Source organism: Lepisma saccharinum, chromosome 11 (assembly GCF_977018435.1).
Source record: "Lepisma saccharinum chromosome 11, izLepSacc3.1, whole genome shotgun sequence".
NCBI classification, from domain to species: domain Eukaryota; kingdom Metazoa; phylum Arthropoda; class Insecta; order Zygentoma; family Lepismatidae; genus Lepisma; species Lepisma saccharinum.
The window spans coordinates 47,915,515-47,927,353 of record NC_139239.1 but is presented as its reverse complement, the minus strand read 5'-3'; the positions used below and the strand labels follow the sequence as shown (position 1 = coordinate 47,927,353).

The window sequence follows — 11,839 nt, the reverse complement described above, 5'->3', positions numbered from 1 at the left end:
AATGTAATCATTATTTGTGATCCAAACTCCTCTTTGAGGTTTTAGCAATTCCTGTTTATACCTGATCTGATGCTTTTTCTGTTTCATTGCTGAGCCAGGTTCTTTCAAATTGAATTCCAGACCAGACGCTTGTTTACGCTATGTACCTCTCACCGCTATGAGGATGAATCAGCAAGACAGGATCTCGAACCCAGAACCTTCGGTTTTATAGGTAATACATCTACGACGTAAGCGTTAAACAGCTATGAAATAAATAAACTGTTAACATTGGAAGGATAATTATAAAGAATGTTACAACATTTTTTTTTGTTAAATCATGTTTACTGTTACAATAGAAATTAAAATAACTAAAATACATTTATATGTGCAATATATTTAATTTACATCGGTTGAAGAAAACTTAGTTCAGTCAACAAACAGTGATGAAAAATATTCTAGACATGAAATGAAAAATTCTACAAGTATGATTCCAAAAGTAGATAAATTGGCTCCGGAAGCTCTTGAATGGCATGTACATACTTTAAAAAATTGATAACAATACGAAATGTATTAGTAACATAATTGATAAGAAGCTTAGCCTATACAATTAACAGCTTTTGCTGTGTATGACGAAACGTTTATTCGTATTAGTAAAATACAAAAAAAATCTTTGCTACAAGAATGGAAATCCAGGTCTTGTAAGTTGAAGAATTAATTACAAAAACACCTTAAATAGTACACTGTTGTTACGATTGTTAATGTTATTCCAATGACACAATTTGAATACATTGCTCTTAGATAGGTAACAGATAGGATTCGGGTTTTATGTCGTTTTATTTTATCTTGGCTTCTGTTTTCATGCCTAGGTTAATTTAACCTAGATTTTGTGAATGCGGCAGCACTGGGTTTACTAATTTAATAACAATTTTCCCAAATTTTTACATCATATTTAGGCCGAAATATGGTTAAAAAGCACATGTTTGTACATATCATGGGCGTCGGGAAGGGGGGTTGAACGGGTCGGTTGACCCCCCTGGAAATTGACATCATTTATTTAAAGAAACAAGAAAGCAAAAAGTCTGTTACTATTTTTGTTAAGAACAGATAAAAAGTTCATTTAGTTAGTATTCTAACAGAATAATAAAAGTAAAAATGCATTGGATCGAAAAACATTTAGTGAAAAATACAGGAACAAGGTTATATTCTACCATTTCATCCAAAGAACAAATGGTTCCACAGTTTTCAAAATTCTAATAATTACAGTTGTAGGTGAGAGGTCACACAACAAAATTTATGATCAAACCTTTCCCCTAACATTTAAAGCCTTTTCTTGAATGGGACCTGCAAAAGTTAATATCAAAATTCATTTCAGATACTAACTGCATAAAATGCAAAGGAAATCATAGAAAATAGTTGTGCTGGTATTCACTCGTTTGGTGGATCGAGTCTCCACATTTATATAATAATAATTATTATTATCATTATTATTTTTATTTTGAATAAAATTTGTTTTTAATAGGTTATAGTATTTATTACTGTATAATGACATTTATGGCCGTGGTAATAATACTCATTGTTATTTTTTCTGCTATTCAACTTTTATCATTTGCCCGACCCCCCTGCAAAAATTTCTGGCGACGCCCATGTTTCATATTGAGGTGTTTTAAACATTTCACCAAATACTTTGCATACATTCTTGCTTGTGCCGATAAGGCAAAGGAAAGTTCTTTGCCTATTTTCCTTATTTCTGTAGGGAGGAAACTGGAAACAAACTGTTAAAGGTATTCCTATTTTCCCCTATTCAGTTCAGTTCAGTTTATAATTATATTTTATTCATTTGGACGGACAACAGAAAATGATTATGTTAAATGCTTAGTAAAAAGAGTACTTCTGCATTTTTAGTTCATATTTTGGTAATGTTTAGAGGATAAGTGAATGCATACTTCGGAAACAGTTTTAAATAATTCAGTCAGGATAATCGGAACCTTAGTGATAACACTTATAAGTAAATCAAAATGAGGAAGAAGAAGAAAAATGTTAGGATCTCACACCATTTGCATTTTGTTATATTCCAACACTGGCCTAATTTACTTTGCAACTTCAAGCGGGCCGTTCTATTTCTTTATACTGATTATTTAAAATTAACATGAATTTTTATTAAAAGAAACCCTACATGTGTTGTAATACACACAAACGCACAATTTATATATTATGTATGTATTACACACACATAAAAACATGTGGTGTTGATTATAATTTGATGAAAATGTATGTTAATTTTAGCCCTAATCCTTGAAAAGATTACACCACGATACACCTTTGCTCATAGCAAATAGCCCTACATGTGTTTGTATTTTATTACAATTTTTTACTATTGAAACGAACAAAAATAGCCTCCCGATGGCGCAGTGGTAGCGTCGTCGCATTGTAATCAAATGATCCTGGGTTCAATATCCGGTGGAGGCACGTAGTGGTTCGGATCCCTCTTCAATCTGTATGTCCAGTCCCGATTAGCTTCACTGTGCATAAAGTGGACTTCAAACATGAACTCAATCAAATCAATCAATCAATTGAAACGAACAAAAAAGTGTAAAAGTAACAGAATTACAGATACGACTCGTTACGTTACCTTTACTCGACAAGAGTAGCTCATTGTCTCCAAATACAAACGTAAATCCACAAAATGTACTTAATCTTGCCCCCTAATCGTAACCAGGCGAAATCAACTCAGCCTATCGAATACGCGAAAACCGATCTTCTTTATTCATAACTTCGTGCCCTGCCCGTTAGAGCCCGTACACCTTTACGTAGATAGAGCGAGCGGGTCAGCGTGCTGTTTAAACAAGGGACCTGCCTTCTATCCGGAACTGCGTCACACTCACGACTGGCCACGTTGTGGCACACGCGAGTCATCCAATGAAAGATGTCTCTGTCTTCTTCCTCTTCCATCATTGCTCGCAGCTCTTGGCACAGGGCATCCACAAAAAACGACTGCTTTCTCGCGTCCATCGCTATAAACCCTGCAACAAATGATAAAATAACTCGTTAAGAAAGACAAGCGAATACTGCTCTACTGATCAGCCAACCTATTTGTACCCCTGGCCTCGGTGCAGTGGCGCTAGTATCGCTTACAGGGCTGTAGTTCAGGGTATACGGCGTTGTATTCACCCTCGCAAAAATCCTGGTCCGTGATTAGCCAAATGTTGCAGAAAAGCCGCTAACTATAACTAACTAACAAAAACACACAAATGAAGAAAATTCCGAGCAAACCCCTAAGTAACTATAACTTCATTAACGTGTAAATTAAAGCAGCCAGCCTTTGTGTTCAAAGTTACAACGTCACATTGTTCTATACAAAGTCTGGTCAAAATGTAACAGGACTCTCTTTCCTGGCCCGTTAACATAAATGCCATATTTTGCGTTAACTAAAGTAAGTTAACATTACCAATTCGAAAGCAGAATCTTAGATCTTGTTAAATGCCGTTGGCGTGTTCTTCGTAAGGGAGAATTGAAAACAAGAAAGGAATTATGACTCTTTTTAGTAATCAGTAAAATATTTTACCACATTTTCATGCATCAGTCCCTTTTTTTCCCTTTTTCATTTCGATAGCAAAGTGCATTCAATGTTTGTATCACGATCACATTCGAAGATTTCGGGTCTGAGTTGCGTTCAGACTATGAATGTTCCATTGTTTTGTATTATATTTCATTCTCAGCGTCACGATTAGCCTAATGATGTAGTAAAACGACAGGAAATAACTAAAAATACAGAAAAGTACAATTTTACGAAATGTCCAATAGTGGATAACTCCTATAGGCAGAGCTTAAAGTAATCCGGTACGCACCGGAAATCCGTTCCGGCAAATCAGGTTGGTACCGGAACTCAGTTCCTGCTGCGACATTACATTGGACATCCATTTTATTTATTTAATACACTATACAAAAGTCCCTCCTTTGTCAAAGAGAAGAGAAAGTTCTTGTACTGAATTTGTCTCCTTTGGTGGGCGGTCCGAAAATTTAGAAAATATAATATTTCGGTCAGTTCTTTTCGTTTAATATGTAAATGAGAACCTAATGTCATGAGAGACGTTATAGATCTTGTGTTTATATATATTTACTTTGGATGCAATAACAACAATAATCAGGGCTTTTTCGTCTGTCGGTACGCCGCACTGGCATCTTTTTATAGCTGAGAATAAAACTAAAACATTTTATTTTAAGCATTATATTTTAACGAAATAAATGTGTGTGTGTGGGTGCACGATCATTCACGAACATACTGCAATATTTAGCGTAGTTCATATTGTGAATACAATAACAAATAACGAGTACCAAAATCCTTTTTTTCCAGGAAAAAGCACTGATAATTATAATAAATACCATTCTAATTTTAATATGCATTTATTACCATCAATGCAAGCCAATGACCTAGCGGGCCTAAAGGCCAATATCGAGATCCATAGAATTGAATAATAGTATAAGTAATAAATAGTAGGGGAGGATGGGGCAAGTGAGGCAGGTTGGGCAAGTGTGTCCATCGTAGCTAAATTGTAGACCACGAAAGGAAATGACTCCGCAAGAAGCTAGTTGGTGTCATGGAAGCTGGAGAGGCTGTGTGTGAACAAGTTTTACGCTCACTGGAAAATTGACGATTTTATATGTATATATTTATTTTCGGTGTTATCTTTATATGGATTATGGTGTATACAGAAGCCTGCATTCCATTTCGTCAATACATTTTAGCACTTGTAATATATTTATTGCATAATATATCTCTTTATGAATCTCAGACTGACATACGGTGAATGTAGCATTGTTAGACTCTCATACAGGGAACGAGTAAATAAAACATGTGGGGTGGGGTAAGAGCGTCCACCTAGAATCTTAAACGGTCGTACTTGTTCCAAGGTTGATTTATTCATTGGTACGTTAGTTTAATATTAACGACAATTCTCCCATGTGTGTTGAGTAGTATGCGCGCTAATTTTTCGTTCTGGGGAATGCCCACTCATTCCTTTTGCCAGTTAATGTTGCTGTCGGAAGGACTCGCAGCACATTCCATTAATCTGGACACACGCTTTAAGTGATTTAGAACGTTTGTCTGTGAAAGTTATTTACCAACTTCCAGTGTTCAATTTCTGTATCTGGCTGGTCTCATTTGCCCCACCCGGTGGACCAAGTGCGTCCACATGGAGACTTGACTTATTTCAATTTTTTAACCGAGAAGTTAATAATTCTTTTGTATTTGAACTAGATAAAAATGTTGATAACTGTTCTACGTGTAACCTGGTAAAAGTTTGTTTCTTCTTAAAAAATAATGTGCACACTAAGACCTTTCTTCTCTTATGGGGTCTCACTTGCCCCACTCTCCCCTAATGCTTACTCTCAACAGTTGAGAAGAAAATGAGGAAATCTTGATGAGTAGGTATAAGGTAACTCATTCGCCCGGAATCGACTTGAACTGTAGATGTCACGGCAATATCATGCCAACCTCCTCTGCAAGCCTGAAAGAAAGGAAAAGAAAGGAACCGGGTTTGAACCTCCATCCTTAAATATCCAACCTGCCTACATTAGCCGGCACGAAATTAAGCGGCCAGTCGAAATTTACGCTCTTACCAAATTGCTAACAATCGGACTTGATCGGTGAGGAGCTTAACCATAATTTATATACGATGGACTAAGATGTAATAGCAGTACACTAGAGTTGCATATGCCCCCCTCCCCCTTTTAATGCTCAGTCCCCCGTAACTAAATTCCCGTCTGATATTCAAGAGTTGGATTTCCCCCCACCCGACCGATAATACATATTACCCGTTACAATTTCCTTGAAAGTTTACACATTGCTATTTATATAACAGTAATGATTAATTGATAACGTAATTCAACCTGTTTCCAATGCTGTACTGTTCATGTCATGACGAGAAATTCCCTTCCCCCTCCAATAGTTGGGCGTACGTCCACTAACCCTAAATACTTCCGTTTCTTCATCTAATGGATTAAATATGGTACGCCTAAGGCATGTGCTTCTCAACCTTTTTCAGTCCGGGACCCACCTTGAAGGTAGTGTTACCCACGAGACGAGACTTTGGCTTGTCTCGTCTCGTGGAAGTCTCGTGGAAATGCTGTCTCGTCTCGAAAATATTATATTGTCTCGGGGCACATGGTCAATCTCGTCTCGTCTCGAATTTTTAAAAGCCTGTCCCGTCTCGTCCCGTGGACAACACTACTTGAAGGATATTACACTTGATAGAACCCATAAGCATGGACGCCGGCAGAATTACTTGTAGGAGTGTGCACCCAATTTATAATCATATTTTGGGTAACATCGTGCACTTTAAGAATCCCTCTTTTACGCTTGCTTAATTAAATTACACATACTTCATTCTAGAGAAGTAAATATGCAATTTAAAGGACTAATTTACTCTAGTCTAACATCTAACTAAACACACATGCTGAAATTGAAAACATTATTTTTACTCACTGAACTAATGCCTTTTCCTCATAAGGTGGGGTATGTTGGGTACAGTGATGGTTAACTTAAGTCGCAAATCTGAGTGCGCGTCAAGACTATTTCTGTACTTGCTTTTCACTTGAATTAGAGATGAAAATCCTTTTTCATCTTAATGGCGGTCGGAAATATCAAACAACACTTTAAGTCGACATGCATGTGACACACAGATAATTAAGAACTCATTGCTGCGACCGAAACGAAAACGACAGATATCAGATTTCCTTGAGTTAAACATCAGAGATATGCCGGTAAAAAGGAATAGTAGAGCCCGAATAACAGAAATGTAGAGTTTAGACTACGCACAACAAGGGCTGAATTTAAATGGTTAAAAACAATATACCTTAGTAATTTAAATAAATGTAATACATTTTTAAGACAAAGTAAATACATTTTTAAACCCGACTTCGCGACCCAGCAAACGCCCCTCGGGACCCACCAGTGGGTTGCGCCCCATAGGTTGAGAAACGATGGCCTAAGGTGAAAATATGTTTAAATATATTTTAGGAAAATATAGTTAGAGAAAGGAAAGGAGGTGTTTGTAGTATTTGTAGACCTGGAGAAAGCCTTTGATAGAGTGAATTGGGTTAAACTTTCAGAAATTCTGAAGAAAATTGGTGTAGATTGGAAAGAGAGAAGACTTCTAAGCAACTTATAAATGAATCAAAGAGTTAAAGTGAGAATACGAGACGAAATGACAGAAGACTGTGAAATTGGAAGAGGAGTACGACAAGGATGCTGCCTATCACCTACTTTGTTTAATATCTATTTAGAAGATATAGTGAAAAATTGTTTCCAGGGCACAGGAGGTGTCAAATTGGGAGGAAGAAGAATAAACTTCATAAGATTTGCTGATGACATGGCATTATTCGCTGAGGATGAAAGAACCATAAATAGTATGTTAGAAGATGGGATGAAGATTAATGTAAACAAGACAAAGGCAATGGTTATAGGACGGAAACCAAGGAATATTAATGTGAGAGCAAACAGTGAAAGAATCCAGCAAGTGGATAGCTTCAAATACCTCGGATGCACTATAAGCAGTGACATGAGCTGCAACCAAGAAGTGAAAATGAGAATCGCAATAGCAAAAGAAGCTTTCATTAGAAGAAGAAATATTTTTTGTGGACCCTTGGACATAGGACTAAGGAAGAGATTAGTGAAATGTTTTGTGTGGAGTGTAGCACTACATGGTGCAGAAACCTGGACGTTGAGAAGAAATGAAGAAAAACGACTCGAAGCTTTTGAAATGTGGACATGGCGAAAAATGGAGCGTGTAAAATGAACGGACAAGGTAAGAAACGAAGCCGTACTGAAGAGAGTTGGTGAAAAAAGATCTATACTGGAGACCATCAAGAAGAGGAAAAGAAACTGGTTAGAACACTGTCTAAGAAGTAACTGCCTGCTAAGGGACGCCTTGGAGGGAATAGTTGAAGGAGGAAAAGTCCGTGGAAGAAAGAGATATCAGCTTATGGATGATATTAAATTTACTGGGTCGTATGCTATTACGAAGCGTAAGGCAGAGAATAGGGAAAGCTGGAGATTGCAGTGAAAAACCTGCCAATTAGGCAGAAAACAATGAATGAATATAAATGTTGAATTTTATTTAAAATCCTCCCCAAAATTTGATGGTGTGGTCTGTGCCATAACCCCCCCTCCCATGTGGCCATTCCCGCTATTGCTCATTAATACTTCTGCAATTATGACAACGTTTTGCAAGGTTAAAGCATGGCAACTACTTGCACACGACGCAGTAGAATCACCCTCATGTATCCAGAGCAATGGAAGAGGTTACCTCGATGAAAAACAGCTTCGGTTTCCCAACCAGTGTAGGGCACTTGTCGCCTGTAAACGCATACCACAGGGTGTCAACTTTGTACGGTCCGTCACGTGCGTATACAATGCCACCCTCAGAGCCATGAGTTTCCAGACACACAACGATACATCCACGTTCAGAATGGTCTTCTTTTTCAGCCACTGGAAAAAATTATACCAAATCAGAGGCCATACTACTACTTTTGGAGATGGAGGATTATTGACTTATTCATGAAATACAAAACATTAAAATTGCAGAGATAACACGTTTTGGCAATAACATGAATTAATGTTAGTAAAAGTGGGCATTGATCTTATTATGATTTTAATAATAGTGGAAGAGGAATTGGAATTTCAACTATTTCATTTCTTCTACTGAGGCAACTGTTTTTTCACAATTTCAAAGCAACCTTATTCACACTTCAAGACACTTCATCACCAATCTTTCCTTCAGAGGGTTGAGAGGTAGATGGGTGATATGCGAATATAAAAGGTGGATCAGTAAACATATATTACACTGAGGTATTTATAATGTCTTATTATAAACAAGTTTTCCTTCGGTCTCTAGTAGTTCGTGAGATAAAGACAGTTGATAATAGGCAAAGAGTTGCAACAGATGAAAGAAGGTTGATAGCATTTTAGAATTTAAAAGAGTAGGAAGAAGGACATTTTACGAGTACTTACCAGCAATAAGTTTATCCTTGATTTCCTTGCACTTAAAGTCTTTATAGGTTTCAACTTCGAAATTCAAATTTTGTAGCGTCATTTTAAGTTTCTCCTTGTCATTTTCAGCCACCTTTGTATCTTCCAGGCGCAGAGATTCGTCGAATGTCGTGTGGTAGAATATTAGAGCCTTGGATTTCTTTTTGCTGTTCATGTTGTACTCTCTGTCCGTCGGTTTTAGCTTGGTGTTAGCAACAACATAAGATCTTGGTCTGGAAAAAGATACAAGACAAGAGCAATATAGTAGCCATTCAATTGCTAAAGGAACGTTTTTTATTTGAAGGCATAGAAAGTTCACTTCCAAAATATCTATACTTATACAGGGTGATTCTGAACAATGGTGGCAAACTTAAGGTGATGATTCCTGACAGGACAAGAAACAAAAAAGTTCATATGAACATATCGTCGACCCCGTCACAAAGTGTCGTATCTCAAGAAAAAACAAATTTGAGATATATTAGGGTGGTCCACAAATCCAGGTATTCGAGTTTCCATTCTCCACACGGATATTTTTAATCCTTGACATGTTACTAAAAAAAAATCCAAATTTTACTTCAAACAAACAATATTTAGGGGACGCCCCAATTTACACTTTTGATCAATAAAATTGCATGTATCTCTTATACAGTGTGCTGCACGAAAAACTAGCCCCGTCCCGATTAGTATACAAAATGTACATTTCATGTAAGTTGAATATTATTGTACTGATTCAGACAAACTGCATACGTGATGTGGACTGAAAAATACGGTGATCGTGGATGGAGTCACAACAACGAGCCATGCGACAACAATGATCCGTCTTGTCACGTGCATTTCAGTGTTTACAGTGAGTGCCTTGTGTTGGACGTAATTGTTCGGTGTTTGCGTGCAGTACTGTTCAACATGCCGTTCAATTGAAGAAAGGATTGCCGTAGTGGAATTTATGTGCAGACGCGTTCAATAAAGGAGAGAAAGGAAACGTTCGCTGACAGGTATCCCAATCGTCAGATTCCCACCAAGTTGACAATTCAAAATCTGCTGAAGAAATGGAGAGCAACAAGCTCGGTTGCGAATGTGCCCAAAAACAGACCTGCCCCTGTGCGGACACCCGAGTTGACAGGCAGAATACAGGAAATGATAACTAGAAGTCCACGAAAGTCGACACGACGATTGACCCAACAAGTTGGTGCCTCCGACAGAACGTATCGACGTGTGCTCCACCAGTTGCACGTGTGGCCACATCATGTGACTGTAGTGCATGAATTATAGCAACCTGACAAGGTAAATCGTATCAGATATTGCAATTGGCTCAAACAGATGATAGTAGATGGTCCAAATTTAACGAGGTAACTTATCCTATATTCAGCATCCCTGATTGGTTCACAATCTCTTTTACATTCTGTTGTGTGTTGCTCCAGAAATATCCATTACTTTGAATGAGAGAATTTAAGCATACTTACTCAACTATGGGGTACTCAGGGTCCGTTTTGAGTACCTTCTTTGGTGGCTCTCCATCATCTTCCAGTGACGCCGTACTCTTCGACCGTTTCATTCCGAAATCTGTATCGGACACTGAACTGCTTTTCTCGGCATCGATTTCTTCATTCCGCTTCTCCTTATCTGCATCTTTTGCCTATTAATTAAATTAATCTTAGAACTTATGTAGGCTTGTTGAAACATTGAGTTTCTGAAGTATCGCTGAGGATAGAGCTAAAAAAATTCACAACTACGACACTACGTAGATGTATGGAATAACAATGCTTTTCTTATCATAGATCATCAAACTTAACAAATACACATGCATTTATCAAGCCATGGCCACGTGCTGAACAGGTTTTCAAATATAAGTTAACTTAATACTAATATTACCGAACGAGCAACCCGTCGTATACATCTACTGTCCAACAACACGGGTGACGGTGTTAACTTGATATTGTGAATGAAAGATGAGCTGTATTTGCACCACATCTCTTGTACACTTCTGTTCACAAAAAGTGGCACACTCGTTTGAGTTGGTCCAGCTTCGTGGCCGGAAGTACAGCCGAAGTAAGTGTTCGGAAAGCAGCAGTGTTGCTTACTATCAATCAATTTAATCATATGCAGGGAATTTTGTGTCTCTCCGAATAACGAAATATTAATTAACTGGAATTTCCACGTCTACATAATGTAATTTATTCTCGTCACACCAATTGCAGCCTGAAACTTTGTTATTGTTTGCGTGCCAATAACAAAATATGTATTGAAGCTATTACTCGTTCGGAGAATATGACTGTTACTCGAGACTACTTGAAATTGAGATTTCTTAGTTGCTGCTAAGCCTCGATATTTACAACAAGTGCTAAAATTGAAAATTGTTGTGTGATAAAACACACCGTTAATATTCTCAAGAAGAAAACCACTGAAATTAAATGAGTAAGTTGTGAAGAACATCAACAAATGTATTTTAAGATGTTCCGTCATTCACGTGTCACTCTCCTCGTTTTGTGACCCACTCGATGAATGCTCGCATCTTAAGAGTATTTTTCAGATAGGAAAGAAAAAAAGCGTGGTCCAAATTGTAAAGTCAGGACATGCGCAGATTGTAGATATATGTTATCATCAGAAACAAACAGAATTAATCATTAACTACAATTATTTACCTAAACATCACTCATATGACACTTTTTGGATAATTAGCTGTTTGAATTATTATTCTTATAGTATACTTATTATACTTCTGCATACTTCTGCTTTCGAGGTGCAATTTGAGGAAAAGAGCTGAATCCGGACTGCAATCTAATATTAATAGCAATACAACCATTGCAGTATAGGGAGGTGAAAGGGACAAATATGTCG

The 11,839-nt window shown here is 37.3% G+C and overlaps 1 protein-coding gene across 2 annotated transcripts in view; it reads right to left on the bottom strand.

Annotated features, from left to right (window-relative positions):
- Positions 1-399: 399 nt before the first annotated feature.
- The window catches only part of LOC145995231 (caspase-1-like), a 31,283-nt gene continuing 19,843 nt past the window's right edge, over positions 400-11,839 (bottom strand). For both annotated transcript variants that reach the window (XM_083131797.1, XM_083131796.1), the window contains 5 exons: positions 10,465-10,637; positions 8,987-9,237; positions 8,283-8,464; positions 5,363-5,483; positions 400-2,999 (listed from right to left, as the gene is read on the bottom strand). In XM_083131797.1, the coding sequence (XP_082987923.1) occupies positions 2,740-2,999; positions 5,363-5,483; positions 8,283-8,464; positions 8,987-9,237; positions 10,465-10,637 (987 nt within the window). In that variant the 3' untranslated portion in view covers positions 400-2,739. The remainder of the gene's footprint in view (positions 3,000-5,362; positions 5,484-8,282; positions 8,465-8,986; positions 9,238-10,464; positions 10,638-11,839) is intronic.